At 53.9% G+C, this 15,553-nt stretch overlaps 8 protein-coding genes across 8 annotated transcripts; 4 read left to right on the forward strand and 4 right to left on the reverse strand.

Moving 5' to 3' along the window:
* Positions 1–631: 631 nt before the first annotated feature.
* Positions 632–1,689, forward strand: RHO25_007009 (uncharacterized protein; the record flags this gene model as incomplete). Its single annotated transcript, XM_023597792.2, has 3 exons — positions 632–664; positions 723–774; positions 827–1,689. 3 exons carry the CDS (start codon positions 632–634, stop codon positions 1,687–1,689), a joined length of 948 nt encoding a protein of 315 aa, XP_023452778.1.
* Positions 1,690–2,788: 1,099 nt separating this feature from the next.
* RHO25_007010 (uncharacterized protein) lies at positions 2,789–3,908 on the forward strand (the record flags this gene model as incomplete). Its single annotated transcript, XM_023597793.2, has 3 exons — positions 2,789–3,283; positions 3,377–3,558; positions 3,644–3,908. 3 exons carry the CDS (start codon positions 2,789–2,791, stop codon positions 3,906–3,908), a joined length of 942 nt encoding a protein of 313 aa, XP_023453068.1.
* Positions 3,909–4,567: 659 nt separating this feature from the next.
* On the reverse strand, positions 4,568–5,920 carry RHO25_007011 (uncharacterized protein; the record flags this gene model as incomplete). The annotated part of the gene is made up of 1 exon (XM_023597795.1): positions 4,568–5,920. The coding sequence occupies one exon, from the start codon at positions 5,918–5,920 to the stop codon at positions 4,568–4,570; it is 1,353 nt and encodes a 450-aa protein (XP_023453066.1).
* A 497-nt stretch (positions 5,921–6,417) lies between these two features.
* RHO25_007012 (uncharacterized protein) lies at positions 6,418–7,107 on the reverse strand (the record flags this gene model as incomplete). The annotated part of the gene is made up of 2 exons (XM_023597796.2): positions 6,418–6,614; positions 6,669–7,107. The coding sequence occupies 2 exons, from the start codon at positions 7,105–7,107 to the stop codon at positions 6,418–6,420; spliced, it is 636 nt and encodes a 211-aa protein (XP_023453091.1).
* Positions 7,108–7,345: 238 nt separating this feature from the next.
* On the forward strand, positions 7,346–9,876 carry RHO25_007013 (uncharacterized protein; the record flags this gene model as incomplete). The annotated part of the gene is made up of 3 exons (XM_023597797.1): positions 7,346–8,243; positions 8,293–8,811; positions 8,861–9,876. The coding sequence occupies 3 exons, from the start codon at positions 7,346–7,348 to the stop codon at positions 9,874–9,876; spliced, it is 2,433 nt and encodes an 810-aa protein (XP_023453087.1).
* A 534-nt stretch (positions 9,877–10,410) lies between these two features.
* On the forward strand, positions 10,411–12,196 carry RHO25_007014 (uncharacterized protein; the record flags this gene model as incomplete). Its single annotated transcript, XM_023597798.2, has 3 exons — positions 10,411–10,753; positions 10,815–11,093; positions 11,148–12,196. 3 exons carry the CDS (start codon positions 10,411–10,413, stop codon positions 12,194–12,196), a joined length of 1,671 nt encoding a protein of 556 aa, XP_023451787.2.
* A 343-nt stretch (positions 12,197–12,539) lies between these two features.
* On the reverse strand, positions 12,540–13,702 carry RHO25_007015 (uncharacterized protein; the record flags this gene model as incomplete). Its single annotated transcript, XM_023597799.1, has 3 exons — positions 12,540–12,775; positions 12,836–13,266; positions 13,317–13,702. The coding sequence occupies 3 exons, from the start codon at positions 13,700–13,702 to the stop codon at positions 12,540–12,542; spliced, it is 1,053 nt and encodes a 350-aa protein (XP_023451788.1).
* Positions 13,703–14,347: 645 nt separating this feature from the next.
* On the reverse strand, positions 14,348–15,235 carry RHO25_007016 (uncharacterized protein; the record flags this gene model as incomplete). Its single annotated transcript, XM_065602875.1, has 1 exon — positions 14,348–15,235. The coding sequence occupies one exon, from the start codon at positions 15,233–15,235 to the stop codon at positions 14,348–14,350; it is 888 nt and encodes a 295-aa protein (XP_065458947.1).
* Between the last annotated feature and the right edge of the window lie 318 nt (positions 15,236–15,553).

Raw genomic sequence — 15,553 nt, forward strand, 5'->3', positions numbered from 1 at the left:
GCCCGGCCGTGGAAGCGCCGATGGAGGGAAAGAGCTGAGTGCCGAGGCGCGGAGAAGCATCAATTGTCAAGATGTGTCGATGTTGCCACTTGCAGACTGATGGAAGAAGATGTAGCGTCCCAATTTGCCGTTGCACGCAGGTGGCGGCGTCATAAGTCGTCGGATCAAAGTTTCTTCGCCTGTGGAGAGCAGCAAGTCTTCTATCAATGATCGTGCTCGGACACAAGACTCTGCCAAGGCGGTGGTCTTGGCTGATTCGGCGACACGAGATGGCGGACACGGCCACGTGCGAAGTGGTGCTTGCTGCTGTTTTAACAGCTTCATCCCGCCCTGGCCGTTTCTCATTCTGCTCTCCGGGAGGCCTCGACAACAACATCGACGCCTGTGCAGCGACATCACCACCGTTGATTTCCAACCCGCCAGCTCGTGCGCCAAAATTCTCGGTCCCGTTCACGTGGGATTGAGACTTTTGGCTAGGCTTGACGGACTTGCACGCGACCAGGGCACCTCAGCCACGCTGCAGCGCAAGACACTCCAGCGGAGCCGTCATATTTACAGAGAGAGCCACGTCTGCTTCCGCCCTCTGTCCGCCCGCAGCGAAGCATACCACACACGAGCTGTTCCGCAGACCATGGTGGTCGCCGTGGCGAAGACTCCGGTCGAGGTAACTGCCTTTTTCATGCACGTCATGCACCTCCGACAGCAACTGACTCGGGAAGCAGAAGGCCGAAGAACTCGCACGGGTGCGCAGCAATCAGAGGAGGAGTCGAGCTCGTGAGTACTCTCACAAATGGTCGGAGGACGCGCACTGACCGCAAGCATTTAGGGCGCAAGGAATACGTCCAGGAACTGGAGGAGCGAGTCCGCTGTTGCGAAAGACGAGGCGTACAAGCCACGGCCGAAGTCCAAGCTGCAGCGAAAAAGATTGCCGCCGAGAATGCGTATTTGCGCCAGCTTCTGCAAAAGAATGGCATCTGGGATCCAGTTTTGACGAAGCCGGGATTCGTGGAATTGCTGCCTGTTGACACACAGCATCGCGAGCGGATGAACCCAGCAGTAGCTGTTCCCAAGATGACTGGCCACCTTCAGACCATGAGCCCTCAGCCTTCACCTGTCGCAGATCCTGGCCTGGTGGGCAACTACGAAGGGATCATGTCTACGCCTCCCGCGTCTCTTCCAGATGACACGTGCGGATCGCAGCAGACGGATTTCGGAACCAGAGCAATGGAAAATTGGTCCATGGCGCCAGATGCACCGGCTATCGAGGCTACAGATTTCCAGCTTCCGCTCCCTTCACAGCAAACGTATAACGATGCCGGAGTGGCTACCACCGTCACAAACATGCCCGCCACCTCAGTCGCCAGCTTCGATGCAGCGTACGGAGCGCCGACGTATGGCGACCCCACCTTCGCAGGCATGCTAGCAACTGCATATCAAAGCGATTCGCCGGCCACCATCTGGCCGACCGGGACCACCGGTGCCCACGAAGCAACAGGCATCCGCGCCATGAACCGCTTGATGCCGCAAGGAAATGGCTCCTCGGCACCGACAACAACCGCGGAAGCAGCAGCGGCCACGATGCCATTGCCACCATTCATTTCATCAGTCAATCAAATGTTTGCAGCAATGCATCATCACAATCGGACGGATCACGATCCGCCACCTCTCAGCATCAGTCATGTCCAATGACAATGGTGCAAGCGCCAAAATGTCCTTGGCGTGGAGCAAGATCATAGGGCGGCTGTCGTTTCTCTTTTCTGCATCGTCTTTGCGGTGATGTGGAGGGGACGAGAGCAGGGCGAGGCTCCCACCATTAGCGTGGAGCAAGATAGTAGGGCGCCTGTTGTGCAGCGTCTGCTTTGGATCCGGGTTGTTTCGGTGACCTGGGCTGGAGTAGAGGCTGAACAAGAGGAGGGCGAGGCTACCACATTTGATAGCAACAACTACACAAATAACATCATGGACTGTCATGGTCGTGATGAGTACATACTCATGGGAATACATCAGATTTTTATATTCAGCACTTTACTTGACATCTTCCAGCTACTGCACTTCACCTCAGGCTCATTAATAAATGGCGAGGCCAGCAGTGCACGGACGACATGAGAATGGAGAAAGGGAGCCCAGATCTGTTGCTTCTCTGTCACGCCATGGGCGCACCGGACCATCAGCATGTAGTCGTGTAGAAGACGAACCTGCTAGTGTCAGTATGATGTGTTTCATTCTCCACGAATTTGATGGTTGGTAGATCTGCTGTCACCGAGGTCGTACAATCTGGAGGGCATTGCCGAAATGCACGACGCTGGCGTGCTGGCGGTGTCCAGAGATCGGACAGAAGGCCGATGTGCAGTCCTGCCCATGGGCAGATGTGTAGCTAAGGCCACGACTGGTGCCGTTTCGACGCAGGGTCTACTCAGCATTTGACAGCTGCAGACCTTCACATGCGCTGGAGGCCGGGCGGTCGTAGCCCAGGGAGACATTTGTCGGGATACATCTCGTGATGGGTGGGCTGACCGGGCATTCGACCTCTCGCGTTGGCGCCACGCAGGAAGCACGGGAGCGTTTCTTATTTGAGCTCGCGGCCATAGGCTGCCTCGTGAGTGTTGGGCACATCCGCCTCTGCGCCTCACGGATGTCGTTGCAGTCTTCGTAGCAACAATATCATCGACGTTCCTGGAGAAATGATGTTGACGGCGGGAGTCATCCAGCCTCTGCGACAACTCTAGACCCACGCTCGCACCTGTCCCTGCGACGTCACACCAATCGGGAAGCGATCCGGCGAAACCCAATGAGCACATCGCCCACCCACGAGCAGTGCAGCAGCAGCAGCAGCGCAGTCACGAGGGACACGGAAGATCTGCTCGACTACCTCAACTTTCTCGACGACTTCCCTCTGTACCCGCAACAGCCCGTCTTTGGCAACGTTGTGTCTTCCAGCTTCCCTTCCTACAACGCCGCTGCATTCCTCGAACCGACCCCGCGAATAGCCGTTGCTGCACCACACCCACCAGCTTGCCCGTTTCCTCCACCGCCAACACCGCCGACAACAGCATACAGCACATCATTGGAGGTCCTCGGCCCGCACTCCGCCTACACAGCTCCAGCATACCCGACAAAGGAAGGCGCGAGCCAGCTCTCGACAAAGAGAAAGCGCGCCCTGCAGGCTCAGGACGCGCAACCCTCTCCTCCCGCCAAACGCCCTTTCCCGAGCAGCAGCAGCAGCAGCAGCAGCAACAGCACGATGGCATTGAACCCGCACAAGCAAAACAAGGTCGACGTGAGCGTACGTCTTCGTCCAATCTCCTTACCAGTCCAGCCGAACCTCGTCCCGGATGTACTGATACCGCTATGCGAATCACTGACCCCGTTCTGGCAGTCTCTCACCGAGGAGGAGCAGAAACTCTTCCGTCTCTATGGCAAACTCCCCAACAAAAAGGATCTGTTCAGCAAGAAGCTGCAGGAGCGAAAGTACTTTGACTCGGGCGACTATGCCATGAGCAAGGCCGGCAAGAGCGATGGCGCGGGTTTGGGCGGAGGTCTAGGACGGGAGCATCCGACGTGAGTCTTCCGCAGTCCAAGAGCTCCCGGAATGGTGCGCACAAGAAGGCGAGAGTAGGCAGACGCTGACGGAATGGACATGCAGACCGGAGAACATTCCACACCTCTCTCAACAGCAATCCGCAGGCACACCCACCAGCGAGAGCGGACCTCGAGCTTCCATCTCTGGCGGTCCTACGTTGCATCCCACCACCTCATCTGGCAATGGACAAATGGCAGGCTCGCCAGTAAAGGAAGCCAGCCACCTCCACCGCGGATCCAGTGTCGATGAAGAGGATGTGCCAGAAGAGGTCAAGGCTGCGAAGGGAACAGAGAACAGCGAGTCGTCTGCGATTCCAATACGGCAATAGAAGTGTTGCCAGAATGGGAGTGACAAAGAGCGGAGCGCTACGATTCACACTTTTGTTCTTGGTAGTCGCGCGAAATTGAGTCGCATGTACCTGTATGACGTGGTTGATCACGAGACGGCAGAGACTGCATTTCAGGGGCCTGGGAGATGTTCGCACAAGAACCATGAGATAACGGATGGGGGATATGCTCAATGAGGAGTCCGGCGACTTTGTCATCGATTGACTGGGCTGTGCTGAGCCGAATTGTTCGGGAGAGAAACTATACTGACGGCGCAAGAGAGAGGGAATAGCGCACGCACAGTTCATGTCCTGTACGAACAAATGTTTTAACGAGATCAATGAATCGCCTTTTTCCCTCTTCGCATGCTACCACTGTCTAATCGACACTGGCTGGGAATGGATATGAGACGAAGAGAAAGAGGTATTGATAAGTCATCACAAGTCTTCGATCGGCTATCATACATAAAGATCCAATCTGAGACTCTATGCCTCATTTGCAGTCATTTGCAGTCATTATCACGTTAAAATGTCAATTCTTATCCGGCAGGCCCCTCTCGAGCCACTTTCACTCCATCGCAGCCCCTCCGTTCACGTTTCCACTCTCAATACTCGATTCTCAACGAGTCCTCGGCCCCCTTCATTCACCCTCGCCCCGACGCTCAATCTGCCTTTCTTCCTCCACTAGGAGCAAGAGGCTCAACGTACCCGCCCAGACCCACTGTCATGGTCGAAGCGTTGTTTCGAAGCACTTGCTGGACTTTCTTCCTAGCAAGACTGGCGTTGGAAGCGAGTGAGGAGATGGATGCCGGCTTGCTGTAGGTGCTGGCGGCTGAAGAAGTAGCCGCATTGGGAAATTTTGGGCTTGGGAATTCTGGGGGAGTTTCTGGGGCAGCCAATATCTTCGCGACTCGAGGACGGAGCGGTGAGGGTGTCGGTGTTGGAGGGAGATGACATTGCGAGGTATTGTGGAAAGAGGTGGAGAATGCTGGTGCTGTTGGCGGCGATAGCTGGGACTTGTCGTTGATGAAGAGATGTCGGAACTTCTCCATCTTTCGTTTTGGCGTCTGCTCCTCGTGGGTTGGTCTCCGCGCCTTCCTTTCCTCGTCCCTCGCTTCGTCCATTCGTTCGAAAATCTCGCGTATTGTCCATGCTTTGAGGACGAAACGTTCTGTGATGTGGCCTGCGTCCGCAGCTTTGGGTAGTCGGCTGTCGTCTTCGTACGCGTTATCCATCTCCCAGACTGTGATGTGAATTTCGATTGGTGGAGGTTGGCATAGATACATTTTCCAGATACTTGAGTTGGGTCCCGGAAAGAGGGTGGAATTGTTCAGTGAGCATATCTCGTACCGCGACAGTTCGCGGAGTTGCCACTCGATGTAGGGGGCGGAGACATTTTCTGCTGACGAGACAGATGACAGTGCTGGATTGGAAGAGCGACTGAAGAAGGTCTGAGGGCGGTAGTAGCGGCCTTTCCAGGCGAAGACAATGCTGTGGTCTTCTTGAAGTAGCGGAGTCATTGTGTCGCATGGAAGGTTGTCATAGATCTGGTGAAGTTCAGATATCGTGCTGCTGATCGTGGTGAGGAAGGGGTTCAGTTTGGCCGTTTGCTGGCCGTGGTTGCCTGATGCAGGTGCGAGATATAGCTGCTCCTTCCATTTTCGAGAAAATGTTATGGTATGACTCCAGCTCTTGCATACTCGTTGACACGTGAGCAGATCAGCTAGCGAGAGATAGTCAAAAAAGCGGTCCAGTGCTTTCGGATTGGCGAGGATCCTCTCTTTGGCATACTTTTTCGCGGCGTGCTGCTGCTTCGGTGAAGGCAGATCAAGATGAGAAGAGAAATTGATCGCGTTGGCATTTAAGTTTGTCTTCATGCTGCTCAAGTCGGAATCAAGAAGTGGTTGATTGCTGGTGAGCTTCGAAGAGGAGGCAGTGGAATGCTGATTGCAAACTTCGCTGGATGGAGTCCTCTGCGTGACCCATGGCTTTGTAAAGAGCGCAAGAAGGTTCATTGTGTGCTGAGCATGCGGACTCGGGGTTTGTGACTGCATAGCATGATCATGATCTCGTGTCGATGTCCGCGGTGTTCGTGACCGTGGCTTCTTTTGCTTCGAAGAAGGTGTCATGGGCATAGAACTGTAGCTCATGGAGAGCAATTGCGCATTGAGGTGCTCCATGTGGCCTGACTTCTGATAAGTACCGAAAGCGCGCTTCTAGTCTTGGTTGCATGAAGAATATTGCTGTTCTGACACTGAAGGAAAAGAGTCGTGCGAGACTATGCATTACCACTCAAGGAAGTGAACAACCAGTCACCTACATAATCCATGCTTTTTCAGCTGAGGGAGCACATGCTGAGAGCCTACATGTGAAAGCGAGTCCAGCTTGTGATCTGTGTGCCCTGACGAGTGAAGCATGAAGCTCATACTCGACGGTCTTGTTTGTGCTGATTAGCACCTAGCCTCATGATGTAACACGAGCCATTGAGTCTGAGGGCCGAGGCAGTAGCAGCTCACAACAGGTCAAGAATGTCTTTCTCGGCATCGTTGGCGAGCAGCTCCAGCATGCCTTTGGGTATGATTGGCTTGCCATCGCCACCCTTGACATATTTGAACGGCATTTCGATCGTCTCATTGGCCTTGATCTTGCCATTCTCGTCTGTGATGGGAATTTCAGGACGATCAATGTACTCAATTTCGCTGAGGTTTTCTGGTAGCATAGTCAGCGCAATGTCGTCCCGCGAAGAATTTCGACAGAGCTTACTGCCCTCCTGGACAACGATTCTAGTGGTTCGCACAGCAGTATCGGTTGTCATCTGCTCGGGCCCTAGTCGACGCCCTGGAAATCCCAGCTTCCGTAGGTCACCAGTGCGATCTCTCGGAGGGTCGTCGCCGAGAATGCCGCCAAACAGAAATGCATCGAAGAGGGGTCCATCCTCTGGACTCAGATCCTTCTCTGCTTTAGGGTCGAGCAAGCAGACTTTCTGACGAGCTTCCTGAGATGGGCAGATGGATTCTACTGTGCGCTCTGTGCGCTCGGCCTTGGGTATGACGAGCTTCTCAAACTTGTCGAATTCTGGTGTCAGTCCTGAGAGCAGGAATTTGTTTCCTGAGTTCTGGCTTTCCTCGGAGATGGCGTTGTACTCGAGAGCCTGCCAGTCTTCCAGCTCGGGGTCGAGATGCTCAACGATGTAGGTGGCCATTGTCAGCAGTTATACAGTCTCAAGTCTGAGAGTACGATGTATCTTGACAGCGAGCGTAGATGTCTGCGGTTGACGCATGTGAAGAAAGCTCGGCTTGACTTTTTTGTGGGACCGGAGTGGAGAGCGCGCCAATGGGAGAGCACAGAATAAGAATTCCGAGGTCGGCCAGTGGAATTTATACCAGCGCTAGACATTGTGTCTCTGCGAACGAGTACTGTGATTGCCATTGACAAGCAACATGTTGGCAGCACGAAGACCCGCAGCCGCGCGGGCGCATCTGCTGAGTCTGCCCACGGCAATCCGGCAGCAAGTCCTCTCGCGGACCCTCGCAACCGCCAGCAATGCCTCGAGCACGCCTGCTGCCTCTTCGGTCGAGTCGCGAACGCCTCCCTACTCCAAACTCCTCAAACGCCTGCACGAGGTCCGCCGCCTGTTGCCCAACCGCCAGCTCACCCTCGCCGAGAAGATCCTCTTCTCCCACCTCGACAATGCTGAGGAATCGCTGCTCCAAGGCACGAACAATGGCACCGATATCCGCAGCAAGGCCACGCTCAAGCTCAAGCCCGATCGCGTGGCCATGCAGGACGCCAGCGCGCAGATGGCACTGCTCCAGTTCATGAGCTGCGGCATGCCGACAACTGCCGTGCCAGCGAGCATCCACTGTGACCACATGATTGTGGGCGAGAAGGGAGCAGACATCGACGTGCCGAACAGCATCAAGGGCAACAAGGAGGTCTACGACTTCCTGGAAAGTGCAGGAAAGCGATATGGGATTGAGTTCTGGCCTCCAGGAGCTGGTATCATCCATCAAACTGTGCTGGAGAACTACTCCGCGCCTGGGTTGATGATGCTGGGAACAGACAGCCACACGCCGAACGCAGGAGGTCTGGGAGCCATTGCTATTGGTGTGGGCGGTGCTGATGCTGTGGACGCGCTGGTCGACGCACCTTGGGAGTTGAAGGCTCCAAAGATTCGCGGTGTTCGCTTAGAGGGCAAGCTGAGCGGATGGGCATCACCCAAGGATGTTATTCTCGCCCTTGCCGGCAAACTGACAGTACGAGGTGGAACTGGATACATCACAGAATACTTTGGTCCTGGTGTGGAGTCGCTTTCATGCACGGGCATGGCGACGATATGTATGTGAGGGCCGCATGTTAAATGAGAACCAACGCTGACAATTGACAGGCAATATGGGCGCCGAGGTGGGTGCAACCACTTCCATCTTCCCTTACACACCCACTTCGCATGGGCCGTATCTGCAAGCCACACATCGTGGTTCGATCGCTGAGCAGGCGAACGCAATCGCTGCTTCGCCAGGTGCCCACAATCTCCTGGTCGCTGATTCGAACTGCGAATACGACGAAGTGGTAACAATTAATTTGTCTGAGCTGGAGCCTCACATCAACGGACCTTTCACGCCAGATCTCTCGACACCGCTGTCCAAGTTCAAGGAAGCCGTTAAAATGAACAAGTGGCCAGACACCTTCGGCGCGGGACTCATAGGTAGCTGCACAAATAGTTCATACGCAGACATGACTAGGGCGGAATCGCTTGTCCAGCAGGCTACTGCTGCTGGTCTGAAGCCAAAGGCGGACTTCTTCATCTCTCCTGGAAGTGAGCAAATTCGTGCTACGCTGGAACGAGACGGCACGCTGGAGACGCTTCAAGAAGGCGGAGGCCTCGTGCTTGCTAACGCTTGCGGCCGTGAGTATTCTCTCCCCACGTTACGATGGTTATGACTGACAATCAATAGCTTGCATTGGTATGTGGTCGCGAACAGACGGGGTTCAGAAAGGCGAGGACAACGCCATCTTCACTTCCTACAACCGCAACTTTCCTGCACGAAACGATGGCAACCGCAAGACGATGAACTTCCTCGCATCCCCCGATCTCGTGACAGCTATGTCTTACGCCGGTAGGACGGACTTCAATCCAATGACTGACAGCCTCAAAACGCCTTCCGGTGAAGAGTTCCGCTTTGAACCACCCAAGGGTACAGAGCTGCCATCTCTCGGCTTCGCCGCAGGAAATCCCATGTTCCGCCCTACGGAGCCCGTCCCCAACCCCAACGTGTCCATCGCAGTCGACCCGAACTCTAGTCGTCTTGAGTTGCTTGAGCCATTCGAGCCATTCCCAACAGGCGAATTGTCTGGCCTGAAGGTGCTGGTCAAAGTCAAAGGACAATGCACGACAGACACGATCTCTGCTGCAGGTCCGTGGTTGAAGTACAAAGGCCACCTCACCAACATTTCTGAGAACACGCTCATTGGCGCAGTCAACGCAGAGACCGGAGAGGTTAACCAGGTCGCTGATATCGATGGGTCCAAGCACACCATTCCCGATCTTGGCAAGAAATGGAAAGCGCAAGGTCAACCATGGCTCGTTGTCGCTGAGCACAATTATGGCGAAGGATCTGCTCGTGAGCACGCTGCCCTCCAACCCCGTTTCCTCGGCGCTAGGATCATTCTTACGAAATCTTTCGCGCGCATTCACGAGACGAATCTGAAGAAACAGGGTGTGATTCCTCTCACTTTCGAGAACGAGGCCGATTACGATAAGATGGCGGGATGCGACGAGGTTGCAACCGAAGGACTGTACGAGATGCTCCAGGGAGGCGACAACAACGTCAACCTGATTGTGAAGAAGAAGGATTCCGGCGAGACATTCAAGGTGCCAGTCAAGCACACTTTCTCACCTGACCAAAAGTCATTCATCCTGGCCGGCTCAGCTTTGAATCTACTTGCAAAGAAGAGCCAGCAAAAGTCATGACGGGCCTTGTTCTATTCGCATGTGTCTAGCGTTTGTTTGCCTCGTAAAGATACCAACGGGCGGCGTTATCAGAGAGGTTGGAAAAAATGTACAACATATTTCGCGCACATCGATGCAGCTCGTTCAGAACTTCCGTTGCATCCGAGCGTCCACGGGTCATCCATGTCAACCTTGTCGCTGCCCGGCTGGCTCCAATGTGATGCTGCACCACAACACCGCAAGCTTGACACTGCACAACCGTCGCACGCGCGACTAAAACTGGCAAAGGAAACTCAAAATGCCGCGATCATCGCTCCAACGTCATATACGATGTCGACGCGTTCTGCTCCACTAACGCTTCGTCAATCGGCACCACGTCCATACTACCTGCCTGTTTGGGCCCTGTACCTGCCAATGACGACGGCTCAGCCCATGACACGCTCTGACCGCCAACAGTCGGCAAGTCGCTTCCAGAAAAAACAGTGAAGACATAAAGCCCGCAAACACTCATCTATGAAGCCAAGCTTCTCGTCCAAGCCTTTTCACCAAGCCACCATGGCGCTCTCAAGCTTGATCTTATTGCTTGGCTGCACTGCAGCGGTTGTGGACGCTGGCCTCGCTGCTCGGCAGAGCATGCTGGAGAAGCGGGGTCTCAATCGACTAGCGAAGCGACAGGATCTGCAACAACAGCCCTCTTTTCCGAATCAGAGGCAGTTTTTGAATAACAAGACGCAGCCGTACTGGGTCAACGGGTCGGCTTTGCCTGAGGTCTATTTTGATATTGGAGAGAGCTATTCTGGTTTGCTGCCGATTGATGAGTCGAAAGAGTTGTTCTTCTGGTTTGTGCCGAGTACGAATCCAGATGCGAAGGATGAGATTACAATTTGGTTGAATGGAGGTGAGGACATATTCGCGTTATCTTGTACAGTTCAGCCTCGAATACTGATGATGCTTGGTAGGACCTGGCTGTAGCAGCATCGATGGCTTCTTTCATGAAAATGGACCTGCGATCTGGCAGCCTGGTACATACCTTCCGGTGCCAAATACTTGGGCCTGGAGCAACTTGACGAATATGGTATTCATCGAACAGCCTGTCGGTACGGGGTTCTCGCAGGGTACTCCGAATGCGACCAATGAGGAGGATGTCGCAGCTCAGTTCCTACCATTCTGGAAGAACTTCATCGATTTGTTTGAGCTCCATGATCGCAAGGTTTACGTTACGGGAGAATCGTACGCTGGTTAGTATTGCTACATCAAACTCCAGAGTGTCGTTGCCAGCTAACATGTGCTAGGAATGTACTGCCCCTACATTTCCGCTGCGATGATCGAGCAGAATTGCACAAAATACTTTGACGTCGCAGGGATGATGATTTACGACCCCAGTATCCAGCCACAGGTCTCCTCGGAAGTCGCAGCCTTGCCCTTTGTCAAGGCCCACTATCCCGATTTCCCATTTAACGAGACATTCACGGCATTCCTTGAGAACAGAACGCAGGCTTGCGGGTACAACGAATACATCGAGAACGGACTGCAGTTCCCACCAAAAGGCACATTCGACAACCCACCGGGCGTCAACTACACGAACAATTACACCTTGGACGACTGTCAAGTCTTCGATCCTATCTTTGAAGCAATCTTCGAAATCAATCCCTGCTTCGATATTTATCAAGTCGGTCAAATCTGTCCTCTCCTTTGGGATGTCCTTGGGTTCCCATACCCGGCCACGTACTTCCCAGTCGGCTTCACGCAGCCTTATTTCAATCGCACCGATGTTAAGCAAGTTATTCACGCACCAGAAAACGTGAACTGGCAAATCTGTACCGACAAGGACGTCTTTGTGGGGGACAATGGCGACACGAGTCCGCCTTCCGGTATCCAAGGAGGTCCTCTGCAGAAGGTCATCGAGAAGACGAACAATGTTATTGTTGGGCATGGAGATCTGGATATGGTACTCATTGCCAATGGAACACTGCTCACATTGAACAACTTGACTTGGAATGGCCAGCAAGGTTTCTCGAAGCCGCCTATCGATCCGTTCTATGTACCTTACGGGGACGATTATGTGAATGGTTCGATTGCAGGCTCCGGAGTCATGGGAGGACATGTGACAGAAAGGGGTTTGACGTTTGTGGCTGTTGTGTTGTCGGGACATGAGGTTCCTGAGTATCAGCCTTCGGCAGCGTATAGGCATTTGGAGGTCTTGTTGGGGAGGGTGGGGAATTTGAGTGAGGTCAGTCCGTTTACGACGCAAAGGTATGTGGAGCAGCCAAAGTTCGAGAAGGGGCTGGGCAGGGGTACGTGGTGGCCTAATGTTGAGGAGAGGTTTACAGTCCAGGGTTAAGGAGAACTGTTAGGGATCAAAAGCGATAAATTGAGATCCTTGTAGCGGATATCCTCAGCGATGAAGAACGATGACTATGACGAATGATGAGTATGGCCATGATGAGATTGTGTGTATAGCTCCGGCTAATGAGTCTCATGGTCACTTCAGTGCATCTTTCCAACGATCAAGCTTGACCACGACACGAACTTCGTCCTACGACTCAAAAGCCGCTTCCGCTTCTTCGATCAGGTCGTCTCTCTTCACCTTCCTGTTCGACAGACTGTATCTTCCCACAGCATTGAACGTGGGGCTGCTGAACCAAAGGGCGTTCCCCGGTCGATAGTTGACAGCAATATTCAGATTAAGGCGGGATCGAGCCTACGAGACCTGGAATTTGGAACTGTTGGAAGCCACCGGGGAAGTCTACGTAAGTGTACGTCAGAGTCTTGTCGTCGAAACCCGCGAGGCGATTGTTTGAGGCGAAGTAAGACATCCAGACGCGGCCGTCGGAGGCTGGGCCTGTGTTGACGGAGCCGAAGGCGGGGTCCTGGTTTGTGCGGTAGAGTTCGATTTTGTGGGAGCGCATGTTGATGCGGCCTGGAAAGACGGTTGATTAGCTGTGATGATATGAGAACGGATAGGATAGTGGAGACGAACCCATGCCGTTCCCCGTGAGGAGAGTAAAATACACCCAGCCGTTCTTCTCTGCTCGAACGACGGAAGGTGTCATGAGAGGAACGGGAAGGGGGTATTCTCGGAACTGTTTGGTTCTCTTGTTGAACGTAAAGATTTTGTTTCCGATGACTTCGCAACCGTAGACGAGGCCGTCAGAGGCGACGAAGACTCCTAACGGAAGGGAAAGTGGTGTTGGGATCGTGTACTGTTGAGTGAAGCGCTGCTGGCTATAGTCAAAGTATTGGAGCACGTTGCCTGTGGTTTGTGTGACCCACATGCCTTGGGCATCGGTGTAGATGTCGTTGAATGGGAAGAGGTTGCCTAGTACGTTTGGAGGGTTGTGGAAGATACGGATTCGCTTGTCACGCGTACGAAGTTGAACGAGTTGGTTGCGGACGCCGTTGCTGGCGTAGCTGATGATCGTTAGTTTCACGTGGTAACGAACTCATTGACTGGAACGTACATATTTCCGTCGGCTCCTTCACGGATGGCACACGAGAATGCTGTGCGGTCACCGACAGGTTTAGGAACCGTGATTGGAATTGTGGTATTGCTTGCTCCCGTGGTAAATGGGATCTCGTATTCCGTCACTGCGCCGTTGGCGGGATTGATACTGAACAGTTGATTGATGAACTGCTGTTCGCCGTAAAGAAGGCGGTCGACGGGGTTGTAAGCCATGTCACACGGACCAGATAGAGCGGTCTTCATTTGGTAGAAGGTAAATCGGCCATCTGTCGTCTGGCGAGCCTGTACGCCAGGCTTTCCTTCTGCTTCATAGACAAGGTGATCGTTGCCAGCGATGGCAGCGGCGTGTGCTGCAAGCAGCGCGACTGCGAATCTGGACAGCATGCTGCTGGAATTCGTCGGGATATCGACGACAGGCGGTTTGCGAAGTGCAACTAGCGAGATGGAGATGTGGAAGAGGTCGCCATGGGGCGCTTTATGGCGATGCTGAAGGACGGTAGGAGCGGTGTTTGCGGCTCTTCCATCATTGTGGCTGTTGCTGGCGCGAGCTCACAGTAGCGTGACTAGAGAATCTAGATTCCGTTATATAGATGGTAGACGAACGCTTGCCTTTGGCCGGTCTGCGATGTGGCGCTCCCTACGCATGACCTCAAAAGTCAACATGATCGCGAAAGGTTTGCAACAGGCGAGAGTCCTTAGCACTTCGTAGGCGCTTGATCTCGCCCTCCACCACCGCAGCTGCTCGTAAGGATATAGATGAAGGTCAATCGGTGGCTTTGTCTAGAACGCCACAGATGGATCTGCGAGCCGGCATCAATCTTAAATGGCTAGCGGTGGCTTCTTTGCAGCACAAGATAGCTTAAACCCCGCTACAGACACCTCCTCTCCAGGAAGCAACCGACGGCCACGCAGCTTTCCAAATAAACAAGCAGGCAAAGGCGGCGAATGAGGTCTCGTCAGAGGCTTCTACCAATGTTGCCCAGGATCGGGAACTTGGCTGTAAGATCTGACACGCACGTGTATGTCGATTCACATCGCTGGCCATAATCTATGCAAAGTATTGCGCACTCCAGGTAGTTTGAGATCGTTCGGACTTGCGTGCCTGGCCATGTTCCAACCATCGATGAGGTAGCCTTCAATTCTCCACCTCGCCCACCAAGTGTGCATGATCTTGTAAAGATCGAGTTTACCAGGACCTGGATCCCGCCCCTCGTGCTTGTTATACATCATCTGCAATAGAGGCAGAGTTGACAATGTTTCTCCAACGCGTTCGGCGAAAGGGCTTCGAAACAAGCGGTAGGAAGTGGCAAGCTCTGGAGCCATGCCAGGAAATGGAAAAGAAGTATGGATGAACTTGAGCCAGCTTTCGAGGTTTGCAGAAGAGCGTCCAAGGCTTCCATCTGGCGGCCGGGATATATAAACGGTGAGCGCGCAAGTGGAATTGCCATCCTCTTGTACAACGAAATCATTGAGCCTCGAGGCTGGGAGCGTTGCGCAGAAAGTCTGAATGTGGGAAAAGTCAAATTTCTCGACCTGGGTAACAATGTCAATGGAAGCGAGAGGCAAGAAACGCGATACCTCCGCACGCAAGACCTTGTTGACCTGCGCAATGGGCGCCTTGCTAAACAGGCGATATGGAACTTCGCCATTGCCAGGCAACAAGTAAGCTTTCGGTTTCTCAGTGACATTCCTTTTCGGGTCTTGCAAACGCCAGGTACCCTGGCCAGGATCCCAGTACATGTCCTGATTCCATGACTCGTCCTTGGTCGTAGCACGTCCGATGAGGGTCGGCGTGCCCTTCACTGGAATTCGGACCGGAACACGTTCGAGGAAGACATAGTGCAGAATGCGGTCCCGCAGTTCGGTTGGCAACGCTAAGAGTGACGCCCTTGCATCTGCGGTCGTGCCTACTCCCATGATGGGTAGGGCACGGCCTGTGCATTCTCGGTTGGTGGAGCTGATCTACAGGTCGATCTCTCTGTGACGTGGCAGTGAAATGAATGGATTGAGCTTCGCCGTGGCGTTGTAGCTGGTGCGAGGCAGCGGAGGACAGCCGGCCAGCGCTGTGCATCGAATATGCAAGGCACCGCGAGATGTGAGTGCGCTGGCGAGGGGCAGCGGTCGGGTAGATCTGGGCGTGATGATGGTCGACTGGGATGGATATTTATATAGCGGGGAGATTGAGTTCGTGATCCCAGCTGCAGCACTTTCCGCCCAGCCAGGGTGCTCCCCGTC

Source organism: Cercospora beticola, chromosome 4 (genome assembly GCF_033473495.1).
Source record: "Cercospora beticola chromosome 4, complete sequence".
Classification (NCBI taxonomy): Eukaryota; Fungi; Ascomycota; class Dothideomycetes; order Mycosphaerellales; family Mycosphaerellaceae; genus Cercospora; species Cercospora beticola.